This window comes from Biomphalaria glabrata, chromosome 6 (genome assembly GCF_947242115.1).
Source record: "Biomphalaria glabrata chromosome 6, xgBioGlab47.1, whole genome shotgun sequence".
In the NCBI taxonomy this organism is placed as follows: domain Eukaryota; kingdom Metazoa; phylum Mollusca; class Gastropoda; family Planorbidae; genus Biomphalaria; species Biomphalaria glabrata.
Window position 1 is genome coordinate 32,117,015 of NC_074716.1, and position 20,714 is coordinate 32,137,728.

The window sequence follows — 20,714 nt, forward strand, 5'->3', positions numbered from 1 at the left end:
CGTTTTTAGTCTGTGTTACTGGTTTGCCATGAATAAGATAAGTGGAATTAATTTGTTTTAGTTTTTTTGTTACTCTTAACAACTGACATTTTTCTGGGTGGAAAGACATGCTCCAATTTGATTCCCATTTCTGTAATTCATCTAATTCTCTTTGTAAAATATCTGTGTCTTGTGTTGTTTTTATTGTTCTATAGATTATGCAATCGTCTGCAAATAATCTGACTTTTGTTCCTGAAGTAATGCAATTTGGTAAATCATTTATGTAAATTAAAAACAGTAGTGGACCCAAGACTGTTCCTTGAGGTACACCTGAGTTTACTGTTATCGGTGTTGATTTAGAGCCATTTATTATTACAGTTTGTTCTCTCCCTATCAGAAAGTCTTTAATCCACTGATGCAGTGGACCATTAATGCCGAAATATTTTAATTTTTTAAGCAAACTATGGTGGTGAACTTTGTCAAAAGCCTTAGAAAAATCTAGTAAGATAGCATCTATTTGTTCACTATTATCTAAACCTTTTGAAAAATCATCAATTAGATAAACAGAATGCACAGATATTTTAGCAATTTTTCTTTCCTATGGTGGCTATAATTTTATCCTAGAAAATGTTAATATCTTTCATAATTATAATTATTGCTGCATTGAAACATTTTAAATAAATAAAATACTTAAAGGAAATGTCAATGATGTAGGAATGGTCATTCAATCTAATTATTACAATGATGTTGTTTCGTCAAAAGCTTTGAACTTTTTGTTTCATGTTTTACATTTCCTCTTATTATCTTGCAAACTCTTCATGGTTGGAACCATAAAGCTAAAATCTACCTTGGTGGGTGGACATAGATCTCTAGAACGGCTCTAACTGTTTTCTTTGAAATTTGACAGTTAATGGTTATGTTTGGAAAAAATGCTAGCTGATTGGCAACACAGGGAAAACGCTGATTTGACCAGTATAATATAATTAGACGCTAAGCAACATTTTTTTGCACAGCGTCTTATAAAAAAAATATTAGCTGGACTACTAGAATTAAATTTATGAAAAAATATCTATGTATATAATACTTATAAAATTTCCTAATAAACAACATCTTTATTATATTTAAAAAAAAGTATCAATACCGTATCTCCTATAGTCTAGAATTTAAAAAAAAAATATTTCCTTAAATCAGTTTGATGTATGTCATCTTCCACAAATCAAATTACTAGATCGATAAAACAAAAGAAAACAAACAAAAAACATGGATTGGTAGACACGGATCTCCATACAAAAATCAAACTATTTTCCTACAAATTAAACAATTGATGTATATCTTTGGGAAAAGAATTAGTGGCTGATTGGCTGATTTGACAGTTATAACTTTTTAAATTATAATCTTCTAAGAATTAAATTTGTTCTGGGCTCTAGACAATATATAGCGTGAACACGTATACGTCAGCGGTTATTCCCGCTTGTCTTCATTAACCCTTAAAACGCGTGTGGTAGTTTAGCCTCTAAACAACACAATTGTAATTAAAACAGCTCAGCATTTAAAGGGTTAAAGAGTAAAATGAATATACGTTCAAGCACATTTTGGTTTAGAGATTTATGCGATCTATATTTAGAACACACATTAGTGGAAATTTCCGGACATATGCACTTAAGAATAAGTGCACATATGCACTTAAGAATACAATAACAATACATTCAGTAACATTTTGCGCATTTTTGCATTTTATGATTCATGATTTAAAATTTAAATAATGGATATTTTAATTGTGTAGCGAGAAGGAGATGTTTTACAGAGTTAAACTGTTTGTTGTTTTTTTTTTTAAATCAATCACAAATTAGTTATAAAGAGCAAGGTAATCTTACAAAACATCCCCAGCTTTACAGTGGAGGAATTGTCTTTGAACAAAATTATTTTTATTTCACTTGTTCTAGTTCTTCTTAAAATCAACGAACAATTGAAACGCTACGCGAATTTTTTTGTATGATCGATACTTAACCCAAAACTGGAAATGACTAATGATTTTAATTAGCTAACAAAAAAAAAAAGGACTGAGTCTTTTTAAATACGCAAAGAGACCTGATAGACCACATTAACAAGAATACAAAAATAGATTTTTAAAAAAATGTCAAATATCTTTTTGCCTACAAAATCCATTATCGGATTACACATGAACACAACACCACATTTATTTTTTTTTAATTTGTTTGAGTCGTTCATTTCAGCGTATTTTCATTCAAAAGTTGTAAAATTGTGAAATACAGTTATATTATACAATTAAAGTAGTTGATCAAATAAGCCTGACATTTGCTTGCAGTAATTCTAATATACTTTTAACAAAAGTAGTTTACAATTTAAATTTGATTATGTTTAACGCTGGACTTTCATTCTGGACTTTGTATTTACTTATTGTTGTTGTCAAACTCAGTGGCAGATCTTTGCATTGTAAGTTGAATTATCATTATAACATTTAGCGAAACATCTTAATTCAAATTGAAATAACAATTAAAGTTGTAATTAGCCGGAAAATATGTCCAGATTATGTATCTAAAAATTGCAAAAATTATAACGTTGAGAACGGAGAGCTCTTATTTTCAATGCTCAATTACTAGATCAAGATCTAAACATTAAATTTTATGTTACATTGGTTAGGGTTGATTTGGATCAAATAATTGTAGAAATACAAATTATAGAGATTTTTTAAAATTTTATTAACCAGATCATTAGTAAAATTAAACTATGTAACTTAAGACATAAACATAAAAGTATTCTTCTCATGGCTCCGTTATGACATAACCAGCGAATTCCTTATGACATTTCGTCCTTTCCCCAAATACCTGCCTCCAGTTATCTTATAGTATCAAATACAGACGATACTGAAAAAAAAAAGATAATTACGTCGTACGCGTGTCTCTAGGTCAATCTAGTTATGCATATTAATCAAAGACTAAAATCATTAGTTATCCTGGCTGTTTCAGTCAACCCATTTTATGCTCTAATGGCACTAAGGAAGAAGAAGTATTTGTACAAATTTTACTTAGCATATGGAACGAGGAATGTGCCTTTATATTTTATACTTTTTTTTTTTTGGCATTTGAAGATAGTGGTTCAGTGTTTTATATAAAATTGCTACTTTACTTTTAAGTCTTCTATTCAAATGGGTCTCTAAATTTAATGAATTTTTTTATAAGGGATTACTCTAGTCAAATATGAATATTCGTTTGTTATGTTTCCTCCTAATGTTTATATCTAATTTCTCCTAGCAGCCTTTGTGAGACATTTGTCCGAAATAATACTAAATATTATAATTGCTTATAAATATAAAAAAATCGCATGGCTGCATAATGATTGACGTACTATGTTAGTTAAATATAAATTTTATAATACTTCGTAGCTAAAATGAACTCTTTGTATAAATAGACATAATTTTCATTATTTCTGTAAGACAAAGTCATGTGAGAACTGATTGTTTATACTACTTTTATTATAGAAAGGAATAATGCATATAATTATACAGGGAAAATAATGCCTAAGTATTTTTATTTGTAGTATGTTTGAAAGTCTCACTGAAAAAATGATAAAGAGAGTTTGTGTTTTTGCACAAATTTATAGAAGGCACACTATGTGTCAGTCCATCTCCTGTTATTGTTTAAAAATTAGTGTAATAAGGTCTTGACGTTGAACAGTAGATCTAGAAGTATATTTAATATTCAATATTGTATAAATAGTAGATCTACTGAGTCTGATCTAGACTATTTCTACAATTTTTCTAGATTATATAGAATAATCTAGATTGTAGATCTATTAATAAACTTTAGTTAGATCTAGATCTAGTCTCATGGTTACCGATTCCCAGTCCTGCCTCCAAGCCATGGCTGGCTTAGGGGTAAAGTCCAAATTGGTGGAAGAGGCATTAGGCGCCGCAAATAACATCCGCCTACTTATTGGAGCTGTCATCGTTATGCAGTGGGTGCCCTAGCACTGCGGCGTGAGGGGCAAGTGGACAACATAAACACATTACATATAGAAGCTTCAGTGGGTACGAGCAATAATGCTGTCAACGTAAACGTAAACATAGAGTTGAAGCTAGGTGCTGAAACAAATGATACATACATATATTAAACATAAATGAATAACAGCACCAGGGACCAAGTTTTTAAGAGAGAACTAGCCTCTAGACCATCTGTATGTAATGTGTTTATGTTGTCCACTTGTCTTTGTGAGAGATAAACAATTAGATAGAGCCATCGATTGTCTAATGCATGCCTAACGGCTGTCTGTGTCGGCTCTATCGAAGTTGTTAGTGAACGGATGCTGCGAGGGTGGGGGAGGGGCTATCTGAAACTTGTATTGGGGTGGTAATTTGCATACGGGCGAAATGACTCTGGATCAGAAGAATGTTTTTTTGGACATTCCGATGGTCTAGAGGCTAGTTTCGCGTGGTGCGTTATCGCTAGGCGGTGTTGTCGAATCCAGTGTCGCGGGTTCGAGCCTCGGTCGGCGCATGTCCTTATTTTCGTAGCATTTTTATTCACTACTTTCTCTCTTAAAAACTTGGTCCCTGGTGCTGTTATTCATTTATGTTTAATATATGTATGTATCGTTTCTGACATGTATAGAATTTTTACTTGCAGTAACATAGCACATTAAAATTGAAATGAGATAAAAAAGAAAACAAGGTTACAAAGACAGTTTGTGTGGAAACACAAACTCTAATTCGGCGCCGAAGTGGTCCATCCAGGCAGGTAAAAAGGCAGGTTTCAATATTTTCAGAAAGAATATCAGAAAGAAATTCTATCAAAGGCAAATGACAGAGAAGAATGGAGAAAGAAAGTTGACAGATCTTGTGTGGTGCCCCAACGGTCCAGCAGACTAGGGATAGGTGAAATTGAAGGTGACGTTAGATGTGGACCTGGCCTATCTGATGTCATATAATGATTATCTAATTGGTCTAATTGGTCAATCTCTTATTCAAAGCCTCAAGAAAAAAAAATTCCGAAAAAAAAAATCCTTTAGTATCTTTAAGTGTCTTCGTTCGGAATACGACGCAGTAGTTCACTTCGTAATACGAAAGCTACTAATTAATTGTTGTTTTAAATTATGTCCAACTTATACTAAATAGATTTTTTCTCTTTAAAAAGTAAAAAAAAATTGTCTTTAAATGTAGTATTTAGTCTGACAGAAATTAACTAACTTAGCAATACAATTATAAAAAAAATATTTTGGAAAAAAAATCTAAAACCATTTGCACAAATGTGTTTCAAATATGATAATTGTGGCATCTTACTAAATAGCTCCCGTGTTTGGTACTATTAAAAGTGAATAGTTGTAAAAGTGGTGTATTTTTATATAAAAAAAAACTGTTTGCATAGTTAATTTTAAAAATTAAATTTTTTCGCTTTCTGAAAAGAAAAAAGTAGCCGTTGATCAGAACTTTGAATGGTCTAAAATATGATGTCAGATTTTCACTCTCTTTTTTAGTTTACGAGATCTAAAGGGGCGGACGGACAGACAGACCACACAAAACTTATAGCGTCTATTCCCCTTTAGGGGGGCCACTTAAAATCAACAAAATTATAAAATCATAGACTTCCAAATAGAAACGAGAATTTAATGAAATAACTTTCTTTAATTATATTTTCAGCACTTCATACAATTTCATTTTCCTACAAGAAAAACTTGAATACGAATCAAACATTTCCAAAGGACAGAGATGCTTGTGTCGACGGAGGGATTTGTATCATCAATGTTCGTATCTCTGTCAGCGACAAATATAATACAGCAGTAAGTATATACAGCTTGAAATATTTGACTAGTCGGTTTGTCTAGTCGTAGGATTTTACATTGAAACTCAAACCTTTTACTTCAATAGTGGATTGGTTACAAGTAAATCTACTATTCATCAAAAGGTTAGATCGAGAAGAACAGACATTATTTTATAAAATATTTTTTACAATTCTTTTATTTAGATTGCACATTTTTCATTAAGTTAAAAATCGCGAAATACTTTTCAAAAGCAGCTTTAACTTTAACGATGTTTGTGCTAATTTTTTTGGACAGTTAACGTATTTCTTAGGAAAGAATTACTAGCTGATTCGCCACACTGGGAAAACTCTGGTTTCACAATTATAATTTTCAAAGTATATCACAAAAAAAAAAATAATTAAGTTTGACATGAGGTCTAGACAATCCATATCTTGAAAACACATACACAGCGGGTATTCCCGCATGTCTTCATTAACGAATCTAATAAATAAATGCAATTTACGAACCTTATTTTTTTTAACTTCTGGATCTATCATTAGAATTTTATTAATTCTGAGTAGATGGATATATTCTATTTATCAGGATTTTTTTTTCTTGGGATGGGAGTGGGTGTGACAGGTGGGGAAATGTGACGTGTGTTTGGCGCGTTTAATGTCTAGGGGATGATTATTTTTAAAGCTATCACACCCCAACCTATCAGCATATGAATCGGGAGCAGGCACGCAACGAGACAAGCAATGAGAGATAGATACAAAAGTTAAAAACGAAGAATATTTACATAAATATACATATAAGAATAAAAAGGGGGAGGGTTTGCATCTATCTCTAGATAAAACTAGATTTAATCATCACTCTTGCACTTAATAAGATAGTATGTCACTTTGTCCTCTGACTTAGCTGGTTGTCCTGTTGGTGTCGCAGCTGGCTGGGTCCTGGCTTGAGGTTCTGCAGCTGGAGATGGCGCTCTAGCGGATATAGGGACGCCGGTGATATAGTTCTTGTGGAGTCTCAATCCCAAGTTCTAATATCCGTAGTGGGCACAGTAGGGCGGATGGCCGGCTACCGTGGGCACAAGGTTATTGCGGGCAGAGGATATGTCCAGTGAGTTGCAGAGGGTGGGCGTAGCTATGACGTCTCGCACAGACCTGAGTCTATAGGGACGTCGCACCTAATAGGTTGACAGGTGGGCTGTCGAATAGGCGGGCAAGGCCGATAGCGCCAAGTAGTAGAGTTGAGTAGATCTCAGTAGGCAAGTGCAGTGCTGAATAGCACTAAGCACATAAATAGTAGGTGATTCTCGATAGCAAATAAATAGGCAGACACCTGAGGACGTGGCCTAGCTATCTTCAATGTGGTCAACTAAGTCTAGCCTGGAGAGGAAAGGGTGGGGGGCGGGTGGGGAAATTGGGGATAGGATGGGGAAATAATTAAAATAAAATAAATAAATAATGAAAAATAATAATTAAGGCTGTGATAAATTTGAGTGACTCTGACAGCGAGTTTTTGACTTGTCACAGTGGGGTTGTACGTGGGGGGGATTAAAGCGATGTGAGTTTTTTTTTTAACATTTATATTATTTTATATCATTCATTAGTTATCAAGAGGGAAGTAATCAAATATACAAAGAGTTGTCAGTCTCATAACGGAGGAGTTGTCTATTTCTTTACACAAAAATCAACAACACTTTTTGCATGTTTCTTTTATATTTTGTTTTTGTTAAACAAGAAAAACTGATGTTTAACATCCCAATAAAAGAGTTTCATAAAATATGTAATATATTAGAAAATATATTCTTTATGGTTGCCATCGTGAACACACCTTTATGAATCTAGTTCTTAACATTGGATGTTTTGTTTTGTATTCACTTAGGCATATGGGTGCTCTTCCAGTCAACTCGTTAGAAACATTACCTGGGACAACAAGGAAGAACAACAGTTTCTAAACAACTTGAGACAAGAATGTAATGGTCAAAAGAGATGTACGATTTTAGAATCAGCACAAAATAATCTGCAAATAAACTGTACACAAACACTTGTAGAGACTGATGTAATGCTTATTGATTATTGGTGCAAGCCAACAAGTAAGAGAATCATCATTAACTTGTAAGAAAAAATTGCTTAAACTTGATAAGTGATTAATTATTTTATTATACTAGTTCTACTATTTCCATAATCATCATGTCTTGAAGTCAATCCTGAACTAAATAGACTTAATATAGCTTTATGAAAAACATGTGTCGCTTAGAGGCTTAAATTGTTTTGCTTTCTTATTTGGCGGGTTTCCAGTTCTAATACACATATAAACCAGCAATGTTTAAATCGAGATTTCATTCGAATTGTGCTCACTGAGAACCTAAAGGCAGTATGAAACTTTCCTCTCCATGGATGTTCACAAAAGAAAATGAATCACAGCGTTATACAAAAGTAATTATTATTTCAACCTGCCTCTATATAGGTGGCTGTGAAGGTCATTGTCTAGGGAATTGATCCGATAGGAAAAACATTTCTATTCTAACAAAATCATATCTCACACTCTAATTTGAAAATCAGACAATAACTTGCAAATCCAACCCTAATTTGAAAATCAGACCCTAATTTGAAAATCCAACCTTAACTTGCAAATCCAACCCTAATTTGAAAATCAGACCCTAATTTGAAAATCCAACCTTAACTTGCAAATCCAACCCTAACTTGAAAATCAGATACTAACTTGCAAATCCAACCCTAACTTGCAAATCAGACACTAACTTGCAAATCCAACCCTAACTTGCAAATCCAACCCTAACTTGCAAATCCAACCCTAACTTGCAAATCCAACCCTAACTTGCAAACCCAACCCTAACTTGAAAATCAGACACTAACTTGCAAATCCAACCCTAACTTGCAAATCCAACCCTAACTTGCAAACCCAACCCTAACTTGAAAATCAGACACTAACTTGCAAATCCAACCCTAATTTGCAAATCCAACCCTAACTTGCAAATCCAACCCTAACTTGCAAATCCAACCCTAACTTGCCAATCCAACCCTAACTTGTAAATCCAACCCTAACTTGCAAATCCAACCCTAACTTGCAAATCAAATCCTAACTTGCAAATCCAACTCTAACCATAAATAGTTAATAACCTTGTGTTGAGCATATAGACATATAAGATTTATAAAGCTTAACAAATAACCCTGATGTCTTAAATCTAGCACCAGATAATTTGGCAGTGTTTGACATGAGTAAAGATAACAACACTTGGTTAAAGGATAAACCTTTGATATCAGCGTTGACACTTATCCTGCGTACAAAGACAAAGCTCTTTAATAGCAGAAGCTGTATCATCACAACTAATAAAAGAGATGCACTTGTTCATCTACTACATATAGACTGGGGACAAACTTGCTATAAAACGGATATTACATATACAGAATTCATTGAAATTAATAATAAAAGAATATTTTATTGTGAAAGGTAAACTATTTCTTTATCTATCTATCTATCTATCTATCTATCTATCTATCTATCTATCTATCTATCTATCTATCTATCTATCTATCTATCTATCTATCTATCTATCTATCTATTTCTCTCTCTCTCTCTCTCTCGTGCATATGTTTTTTGTTTGTCAGCCCGTAATTTAAGAATTTCATGGACTGCGTGTGTGTTTATTCACCTTTTACTTGTACCTTTACATCTCCTTACATAGAAGAAAAAAGTTTTATCCTTTTAGACAGTTGTACACTTTATTTCTCCAACACCCATTCTCGGATCAAGTTGAAACTTTACAAAATAATTTATTACACCTAACAAAACATGAATGGATAAAAAAACGCAATAATTAATTAATTATAGGTAATTAATTATTTGTTTGATTTTGAGGAAAGGAAATAAATTCAATATAGTTATAAATTTGGAGTTGATACCCTTAGTTAAGTTTTTTTTAAAACGTATTTGTATATTTTGCTTGTTTTTCTACTTTGCTCCACCCCCCCCCCCCCAGCTTTTGGATTCCCTCCTTTTGTGAGAAATTCTGCATTATGTTTTTTATTCATCACATATTCAAACTATAATGATTCAAACTATAATGATTCAAACTATAATGTTTGAAGTCAATTAAATATTTACATTTCAGTTTCTTGAACCGCAGCATACGTGTGAGCAACAAACAAGTCAACATAACAGTGAGCTCTACGTCACGTGTTATTTGGATGGAAGTTAAAGGTTTGAACTTATTTAACCGTATTCTTATTAGCCTAGAGTGTCATCCCCTGTAGGCTAAGTTCGCTATTGTAAAAAATGGTAGTAAAATAAACTTAAAATTCAACTACTGCATTCTCAATAGGCTAGATCGTCATCATCTGTACGTTAAGTTCACTTTTAGTAATAAATGGTAGGACAATAGGTTTAAAAATTCCTTCAGTGAATTTTAGATCTCATAAACCAAAAGTGCTACTAAAAATAAGATGTGACCATCGCTTACATCGTTTACAAAAATAAAAGAGTAAGCAGGTACGTTTAGACTTGTAAAGGTGTACAGAGGTACAATACATGCGAACACCCTTGATAACAATATTATGTAGTTTGATTGGCGCGGTCTTTTCTCAAACAGTACGAATACAGATTTATTGTTCGAAATATTTTGTTTTCTTTTAAAATAAACTTTCAAAATATTCGAGCTCTTCCAAAATAACATATAATCGTTTTGCTCTATTTTGACATGAAATATTTCTAGTGTATGATTATCAATTCAAATAGCTTCTAAAATAAAATTAAAATCTGTGTTAAAGTTTTATTTCTAGTAAACTGCTCAAAGTGGACATTTTCACTAGTGCTCCAATCGTTATTCAATTATGTTTAAAATATTTTCTTAGGTGCATGGATATTTATGTTCTACCGAAAGAGTGTCATTTGGTTTTCAGTGTTATGCTATATCATAAAATAGGTAAATATTGTGAAATATTTGTACGACTAAAAATATTCGAAACTGAAAGTGGATAGCAATCGACACAGATTCATTTATTTTGATTGAGAAAAACTAAAGATGCATTACACATACATAAAGCATTGTCTTCGATTCTGAAGATGATTGCAGTGTTTCACATGACAACGCTAGTCCTGCATATTTTATCAAATTTAATGCAGGCAAAGTCTTATTTAAGTTTTCATTTCGTAGTCTCTCCCTATCTTCGAAGGGGCCCTTATTTGGGGTCTCAAATGTATCTCTCCATGAGAGATCTGTAATTGTCTCTTTTAAAGGTCATCTGTTGCCAGCTGATGTCCTCTGTGCAAAATGGGCCAAGTTTTTATATTTATAGCACTTAGCGGACAACTCCTTTACACACACACACTTCAATGTCGTTTAAAAAAAAAAGCTCAAAGCCTCAACAGATTCATAGACATCAAATCATTAGGGAACATGTTGTAGATATACATACCTTAATTAATTTTATTAAGAATTACTCCAAGAATAATAAGAATAGTTTTAAAGCAATCACACACCCCTGATTTACATCATTCTCTATAGAGAAATAAGCTGATACATGATTAGACTTTTTTAAACCTTAAGTTACTCGAGAGATACATTTTAGAGTGCATCAAAGACTGGTAAAGATCCCGTGTCAAAAGCTTTGATAAGATTGATAAAGGCATTGTACAGGTCCAGGTTCCTTTCCCTGAATTGTTATAGCATGAGTCACACAATGAGAATTATGTCTATATGCCACCGCTAGCCCAAAAACTGAATCGTAATGTGTTCATGTGACCAAAAAAGTCATTTTGTTTACTATATAGCTTATAATAATTATCCTACCTGATTTAATAGAATTTCTTAAAAAAACTTCTATAGAAACCCCTAAAGTTAATGAAATGGTAAACTAACTTACTAGACCACTAACACTACTTGTAAGAAATTATTTTATTACAAAATAATGTCAGAAGTCAATTGTATATTTCAGCCTCTAAATTTCATAGTGTCGAGTGCCAGAATCCTAAACCTCAAACAGTGGATTATATCTCAGAAGCAGGTAAATACATACATACATATATAAACATATATTTAAGGGCCGGAGCCGGATACCTTACCTACATGTGTAGTAAAATACTAAATAACTATATCATGGGCGAAGCTAGGATTTTTTTTCGGGGGGAGGGTGATGTTTGTGAATATTACTGTGAATATTAACCATTTGTGTTTATTTAAAAATATTGTTATTGTTCAACTATTGTTGAACACTTATTTACAGTTCGGTTATTATGCAACTTGGTTTGCTGTTGTTCTTTGATTAATACATTGGTCTGTTGAGGTGGAAACCCAGTTCATTATATCATCCCCTAGCTAGACCATTAAAACCCACCTTCACATCCCACTTCAAAGGAAGACTATCAAAGTAGTTGTTAATTGCATCATTTTTTTTCGATATAAACGTTGTTGATATCACATGACCAGTAAGAGGGATGTGCGTTTCAATCACAACCACATGTTAAAAAAATTAACTTTTTAGTTTGTAAGTGAAAAATGTTGTTTTTTCTCAATTTAACTTTAGTTTCCCTTTAAGACATTGCGGTCTATAGGGCAGATGATGTAAAGGTCATCTGTTTCTGTGGCCTACGGTTAACGAGAGTGTATGTGCCTGCAAGTGTAATGCTCATCTATTATGTATAATTGTATTTCTATTGATATACGAAAATCTTGTAACAAAAGATGTTTGCTGCTTGTTTATATATATTTTAAACACGTTATATTTAAAAAAAAATATTTTTGAAAAATATAAACGTTAATAGATTCCATTACTGACACCAGTGGAACCATGTAGTTTTTATACTTATTAATAGATATGCAGATACTATGGTTTACCTTTTACTATCCGGCAAACTATCCTGCTGTGAAAATCGGCCGGAGCTGGAGCTACTAATCGGTGCATCCCTAGTATTTTCTCATTAAAATATGTAGGAATGTAGTTTGTATTTTTAATCTAATTATTTAACACTTGGACATTTTATTTCATGTGTACATATTGTCAGGGGTTCAAATTTATATATATATATATATATATATATATATATATATATATATATATATATATATATATATATATATATATATATATATATATATATATATATATATTGTTACGAATCTCACTATCCAGGCTCTCTGCAAACTGCACCATACACCACCAACTTAAAGAACTTGAAAAGTCAGGGCTCCAAAATAACGTAAAGGTTTAATCTATATAAATAACAGCCAATACTGTACAATTGGCAGCACGTAGAACAGTACAAATAGCTCTGCGATAACAAATATCTCTCCGATAACACCGTTCCGCCGTACCAAGTCTTGCACTGGCCTCTCCGTCTCGTTCCGGGCTTGCACTGGGTTCAACAGTTCGGGACTGACTTCACACACTTGGGCTCGATGTGTCGGACTCGATCACAGACCAAGATCAAGACGCCGTTCGTCTCAACTGTACTTGACAGTACTCCGCACTGAACCGTCGTAATGCTCCGTACAGAACCACACCGCTGAACTGTGCTGTAGTCGACCGGACTGTAGTGAACCGGGCTCTGAACCCCTGCCGTGAACCCGCTTTCTGAATCGTCTTGACTGCGACACCTCCGCTCTTTATATAGGGTCCCTACTGGCCTTCTAGAACTGAACAGAACGCCGCTCGACGTTTCTAGGTGGTCAGATGACTACAACTCTCGTGACGCTAATGAGCTCTGTTCACGAAGGCGATTCTTCCCGAACCCTCTTGTTGACACTCGTCTCGGCCGATCGTCGTAACTCGTCACGGTTGACCGCTCGTCTAGCGCTGGCCTGGGGCGATTTGCGTCGGCTGACCACACTCACAGCACTACCCCCATCTGTGCCACCACCAGGTTTATAACAATATATATATATATGCTGCTATGCTCTGCTTGTCTCTTGTCTTGTTGTGTTTCTTAACCTTGCTCACTAGGGGTTTCTTGAATACTAAATAATACTTGCTAGATACTTTCTTGGTTACTCAATTATAAGTCATCAATACTTGCTTAACTCAAAGACGAACACTTAATATACATCAACTCTAACTCCTTATATTCATGAATATCGATATTACTTTAGTACTTAACCCATATCCTACTTTGTACACTGGCAGTGTACGATTTTCAAAAACTTATATAAACAAGATTACAAAGAGAGTTTGTGTTACACAAACTCAGAGGCGGCCCCCGTCGAAGTCGGATCCCTGTCGGATCTGCATATTCGCAAATAATATTCAAGAGGTGATTTAATTTTGATGTAAAATGTTTTACACGTTTCGGATGTTCCTTCAGAGTTGAAGATAATTACTTCCTAGTCCAAACCTCCCGCAGGACGACGGGGGATGGGAGCGGGCAGGGTTTGAACCCTGGGCCATCCATAAATCTGAACGACAGTCCAGCGAGCAAACCGCACGACCAGGCAGCCATCCGATGGTCAAAAGTAATAATGTTTCAAAGATTCATTTGCCGTAAATTTAAATTTAAATTTAATAAAAAAAATAGTAGATTAGTTTTAGTATATTAAAACATTACAATATTGATCAAAACGTTTGGAAATGAAAATCTACACTTTTTTTTTACACTTTAATTTTAGAAATTGAAATTCTACATCTTAATCTAGTCTATTTTAGTCTAAACTAGGTCTAGAAATTCTAGATCTAGACTCTAAAATAATTTTAATTAGAATATAAATCCAGATCTAGATATACTGTAATAAAAATCTAGATCTAGTTTAAAAAAGCTAGATTAGATCTAAATCAAGATATCATTCCTTTTTTAAACGCGAGTCACATAACGAGGCTTAATAAACATTACTATACCGAGTTCTTTTTTCATTTCATTTGAAGAACTAATTCCATATAACGTAAGAGGGAAAAAAAAACACTATGTCACACCGCCTAGCTAGACTAAAAATCGCCTTCATCTATAAGAGCCATTTATCGAGTGTTCATAGACTTTGGTGCACCGAGTGCGTTCTTTAAGCATTTCATTTAAAGAATTCATTCCATATGACGTCAAAGGAAAAAAAAAACACTACGTCACACGGCCTAGCTAGAATAAAAATCGCCTTCATCATTACGAGCCTTTTATCGAGTGTTCATAGACATTGGTGCACCGAGTGCGTTCTTTTAGCATTTCATTTAAAGAATTCATTCCATATGACGTCAAAGGAAAAAAAAACACTACGTCACAAGGCCTAGCTAGACTAAAAATCACCTTTATCAACACGAGCCATTTCTCGAGTGTTCATAGACATTGGTGCACCGAGTGCGTTCTTTTAGCATTTCATTTAAAGAATTCATTCCATGTGACGTCAAAGGAAAAAAAAAACACTACGTCACACGGCTTAGTTAGACTAAAATATGTTTTCATTAATACAAGCAATTTTTTCGAGGGTTTATAGACATTGGTGCACAGAGTGCGTTCTTTTAACATTACATTTAAAGAGTCCATTCATATGACGTCAAAGAAAAAAAATTCCATTACCTCACAATAGGCTAGTACCGGTACCATAAAAAAAAATGTCTTTATTTACACGAGATATTTAACGAGGGTTCATAGACATTGGTGCACTGAGTTCTAATAGATATTATTTAAAAAGGATCAAAGCCACATTGTTTTTGCGTTTTGTCTGTCAGTCGGTCTGTCCGTTATCTTGATATAAAAAAAACAACTAAAAGTTATTAAAAATTGATTAACCTTTATTTTACGTTTCAAAACATCGCAATAATTTTTAGGTATGAACACAATTAAAAAGTTTATATAATAGATTGTTCCGGATGTTTGTATAAATAGTAAAAGAAAAAGAGAATTTCAGATAAATGTAATACCGTTAATTAAATTTTTTGGATGGTCTCGTATAAAAATTAGATGTACTACAGCCACGTGGAGAGATTTTCATACCTTACTTTGGTGTTTGGATTCTGTTTTCCTTAAAAATCGGAACATAATATTAACGATAATTAGATTTTTTAATGTTTTAGGTAGAAAGTTAAATGTACTGTAAGAGAGTAGTGAGTTAAAATATTTTTCATAAAAATCCGTAAAAACATTATTTCGTAAATGAGAAGATTATTTGTTTATTAATTAGAAGAGGGAGTTCAAACAATTATTTGGCGTTAGTAGATTTTTAAATAAATTCGGAAATTTCTGGCGACGATTTGTAAGAAACAAAATCCGGAACTTTCTTTATCGATTACAAAACTTCTATGTTATGTTTTACAAGAAAATTAAATGTCTAAAAAGTAATTTTCAGTAATCAATTCTAGTAAATTACTTTTTTTAAAAGCCTTATGCGATTTCAAACAATCATTAGGCATAATTCATGTTTTATAAAACAATATCTGGAACATTTTTACACTTAATGAAATATAAGTCAGTATAGAGATTATGATTTAGCATTAGTATGCTATTTACATAAAAAACGGAACAACATATTATTGATAATGTGTTTTTGCAACGTTTAAGCATGGAAATTGAATGTAATATAAGTTAGAAGAGCAAACAAACATTTGTTGGCGTTGATTAGTTTTGCACAAAAAAATCCGGAACAATCAATTTTAGATACTTAAAACTATTGAGATGTTATGGGAGGAACATTAAAGGGTAAATCAGATTTTCAATAGCTTTTAGAGTTCTAGTTTTTTAAATCTAATCGTGACGGACAGACCGACCAACAGACAAAACGCACAAAAATAAGCTTCTTTTATTCGGATGGGGCACTAAACAAAAAATAAATAAAATCTGATTTTTAAAAAAAGTTTAAGGAATTGGTTTAGCACTTGATCATGTTGCGACGTTACGCTACTGCACGAAAATCGCTGCATAAAAAGTCCATTTAAAAAAATGTGCGTGATATTTACATACAAAGTGCATTATTAGCCTTTATAAACAAACAGAAATGATTTCTTTTAATTTTAGCAGCTAGTTGACCAGAAAAAACGTCTTTAACTATTATTTGTATTTGTTGTAAACATTTCCTGTACATTTTAAAAATATATTTGACTTAGTGATACTGAAAATACACAAAAATTTTCCATCTTTGTTAGCATATTGTAACATTGCCTCCCTTACATTTACGTAATTGTTTTAGAATTGGTGTATTTTTATGAAAAAAATCGCTTGCATAATTAATTTTGCACAAACCTAATAGCGGCTTTTTCCCCTTACGGGGGCCGCTAAAAAACTATTAAAGTTTTTTCTATTTTTTCTTTTGTTTTCGTTTAAGACCATGTTTGTCTACGTTTTGCCATGTGCTGTTTGACTTTTACAATTGCGTTTTATTATTTTATTGCGCTTGAAAGTGACAACATTGTCAAAAATTGAAAAAAATGAAACCTGTTCGGAAAATGTAAGTAATAATACATTTATATAAATATTTTCAAATAAAACTACTTGATTTAGAAACATAAAGTATCCTAGTATTATAATTAATTAATAGATTTAACATTTATAGCATGGTCTTTTTAAATTTTAATTTTTTGTAACGTACACTCCCAGTGTACATGGCAGCATATGCCACTGTCGGAATTAATGACTGATATATGAATCGAAATAAATCAAGACTTCATTTAGAACATAGATTTGTTTGTTTTAACCAATATTATCATATATTATTGCTATACACTCATGGGCGTAGCCAGGGGGGGGGGGGTTGGGGTTCAACCCTCCCCCCCGAAATGAAATCCCCCCCCCTTGGGGGGGGGGGATCGGAATTTAATGAATGATTTTTTGCTTTGATTTTGTTTATTTTAGGTGAGATTTTAATACTAAACCATCAATTGCCCCAGCACAACCAATAGGGTTTTGAGTTTAAAACCCCTACCAGGGGGGTTCGAGTTTAGAAACCCCTAACAGGGGTTTTGAGTTTAAAACCCCTTACTAGGGGTTTTGAGTTTTTTGAATGATTTTTTGCTTTGATTTTGTTTATTTTAGATGAGATTTTAATACTAAACCATCAATAGCCCCAGCACAACCAATGGGGTTTTGAGTTTAAAACCCCTACCAGGGGGGTTCGAGTTTAAAAACCCCTAACAGGGGTTTTGAGTTTAAAACCCCCTACTAGGGGTTTTGAGTTTTAAACCCCCTACTTGGGGTTTTTGCAGTTAACCCCCCCCCCCTCTTCTATAAAACAAAACAAAAATGCAAACGAAAATCCCCTAATTCCAATATCACAGTTAAGGGAGATTTTGATTTTAAAACCCCCTCCAAAATTTACGATAAACCCCCTCTTCAATATAAAAAAAAGTTAATTACGCACTCAAAATGTTATGAGCGTAGCTAAATGGATTTTGACTCAGATTTGAGTTTAAACCCCACTTCAGCGGGGTTTGAAGGTAAAAAATACCTCTTTAATAATAAAAACAAAGCAAATTATACACTCAAAATGTTTTGAGTGTAGTCAAAGGGGTTTTGAGTTTAAACTCCCCTCCAGTGGAGTTTGAAGCTAAAAAGTACCTCTTCAATATAAATAAAAGCAAATTACTCACACTAAAATCTATTAACGCAGCCAAAGAGGTTTTGAGTTTAAACCCTCGCCAGGGGGGTTTGAGGCTAAAAAATAAATCTTCAGTGTAAGAAAAAAAGCAAATTACGCACTCAAAATGCTATGAGCGTTGCCAAAAGGGGTTTTGAGTTTAAACCCCCATTCAGAGGGGTTTAATGCTAAAAATACCTCTTCAATATAAAAAAAAAAGCAAATTACACACTAAAATTATTTGAGCGTAGCCAATCCATTCGGGGGTTTTGAGTTTAAACCCCTCTTCTACAGATGGCGTTTGTTTAAAGTTTAAAACCCCTCCAGATGGTTTTGGGTTTAAGATCCCCCTACAGAGCATTTTGAGGTGGAAAACCCCCAACAGATGATTTTGACGATAAAACTTATCTTTTCGATATAAAATCTAAAGCAAACTACAGTCACTTAATTCCAAGAGCGTATTCAAGAGTGGTTACACATTTTTACCAGTGGCAGGGCTCCCTTAATAAACTGCAGTGAATAGTCATCTGCCGAAATTGAAAAACACTAAGATGGCTAAGACAGATTTTAGGAGTCAGTTATAGAGATCGGGTTTAAATCAAGGAAATCCTATGCCGAACTGGGAGTCGACCCTTTAGTAAGATTGTGAGAGAGCGACGCATGAGGTTTGCGGGACATGTTCTCCGACAAAATGAATTACGCATAAGAAGAGTTGCAATGATACCCTAGTACAACTTGACGCCACTCATTCATTGAGGTCCTCATGGAGGGTGGGAAGAGGCTTCAGACATTACCAGTGAAAGATTTTATGGAAACAGCTTGACGTCAAATGCTCCGAACGGCGCGGTAGGGTCTAAGTCAGTAAGAATAGCACATTAGGTTTTTGAAATAAAACTTTTTTATAGCAGGAAAATGCACTGTAGATACCTCAGAATATGCATTTTGTTGGCTTTCAATACCAGAAATAGTGCTTGGCGGAGGGGCTTCGCCCCGCGCTAGCGCTCCCAAGACCCCATTGCTAGTAATGGCAGCTTGACGGCAAAAGCGCCAAACGGCGCGGGAGGGTCTAAGTCAGTAAGAATAGCACATTAGGTTTTTGAAATAAAACTTTTTAATAGCAGGAAAATGCACTGCAGATACCTCAGAATATGCATTTTGTTGGCTTTCAATACCAGAAATAGTGCTTGGCGGCGGGGCTTCGCCCCGCGCTGGGGAGCTCCTAGCGCTCCCCAGACCCTCTTGCTGGTATTGGCGGGGAATCTACAATTTTTCCACTAACTCATGGAAGAACCTATTCTAGGGCACAATAAACGTCTTCCGAAAGAATGAAGGGTCAGAATGCAATAAAGATTACGTATACACACACACACACACATAAATACATATTAAAAAAAAAATCGCGCTGGGGGGGGGGAGAAAAAAATCCCCCCCCCTAAACCCCCCCCGAAAAAAAATCCTGGCTACGCCCATGCAGTATACACAATAGATACCCTTATAATTGCAAATTATAGAACTAATAATGATGATTATAAGGTTATTATTTGAAAACATATAAACAATAATATAATAATTCCTTTTATATATTTTCTTTTGTTTTTTTTTACTTCATGCAGTTCTCCTAGGCTATAGTATTTTAACTGACTGCTTAGAAAAATATTTGTCCCATTAGCAAATTATAATCCTATTGATGTATGGTTATTTGAAAAAAAAAATTATAATAATAATTATAGATATTTATAATATTTTTTTAGGGTCTCAAGTAAATATTAACAGTTCACAATGTCATCATTAAGAATCAAGATGAGAACCTGATATCTAATAGTAAATAAATGAATTAGACAAAAGCATGATTGAGTTTCATTGACATTAGAATCTTATAATTTGTTATTAGGTCCTTGTGTTATATCATAACATAATATGTTTACCTCTAAGACACCGTTATTTATTATGTATACTCAATTTTACAATTTAGTCACAATTTAGTATAACTAATTAGCAGAGCTAACATCACAAGGGAATTGAGTCTATAGACTTTATCAAAGCTAACAAACTTGAAAATGCCAAAACTATGACTGCGACCCAATGAAAAGAATTCGAAAAAAATGGAATTTATTATTATTACATAACTGATAAGCATATGAATATACGAATATACGAACATATAAAGTATGTTTGGTTCAACCGCACTTCAAATATTAAAATCTTTGCTTATGGACATGATATTTGAATATCTCACTATTGTATTATTATTTGTTGTTGTAAAAAATATATCTGGATAGTACTGGTTAGTACCATATAATGTTGTACATTTGATGCCTATTTTTTTACTATATTATTCTAATTTTTTAGTAAAAAAAGCATTAAAATATACTTTTTTTGCATTAAAATGCTTATTTGTGTGTTTTTCAATGTTATTAAGTAATCTGTTTTCATTTAAAGATTGTAAAAAAAAAAATATTATTTTTTTTATATAATG

The 20,714-nt window shown here is 33.3% G+C and overlaps 1 protein-coding gene and 1 long non-coding RNA gene across 3 annotated transcripts in view; both read left to right on the top strand.

Moving 5' to 3' along the window:
• Positions 1-2,045: 2,045 nt before the first annotated feature.
• The window catches only part of LOC106057739 (uncharacterized), a 45,653-nt gene continuing 26,984 nt past the window's right edge, over positions 2,046-20,714 (top strand). For both annotated transcript variants that reach the window (XR_008778321.1, XM_056031629.1), the window contains exons 1-6: positions 2,046-2,433; positions 5,633-5,772; positions 7,624-7,834; positions 8,949-9,210; positions 9,872-9,960; positions 11,694-11,762. Coding sequence is in view for 1 of the 2 variants with exons in the window: in XM_056031629.1 (XP_055887604.1) it covers positions 2,355-2,433; positions 5,633-5,772; positions 7,624-7,834; positions 8,949-9,210; positions 9,872-9,960; positions 11,694-11,762 (850 nt within the window). In the remaining variant the exon portion in view is untranslated. The remainder of the gene's footprint in view (positions 2,434-5,632; positions 5,773-7,623; positions 7,835-8,948; positions 9,211-9,871; positions 9,961-11,693; positions 11,763-20,714) is intronic.
• On the top strand, positions 17,002-20,495 carry LOC129926618 (uncharacterized). The gene is made up of 2 exons (XR_008778322.1): positions 17,002-17,113; positions 19,990-20,495. It is a non-coding gene; the product is annotated as an uncharacterized LOC129926618 (long non-coding RNA).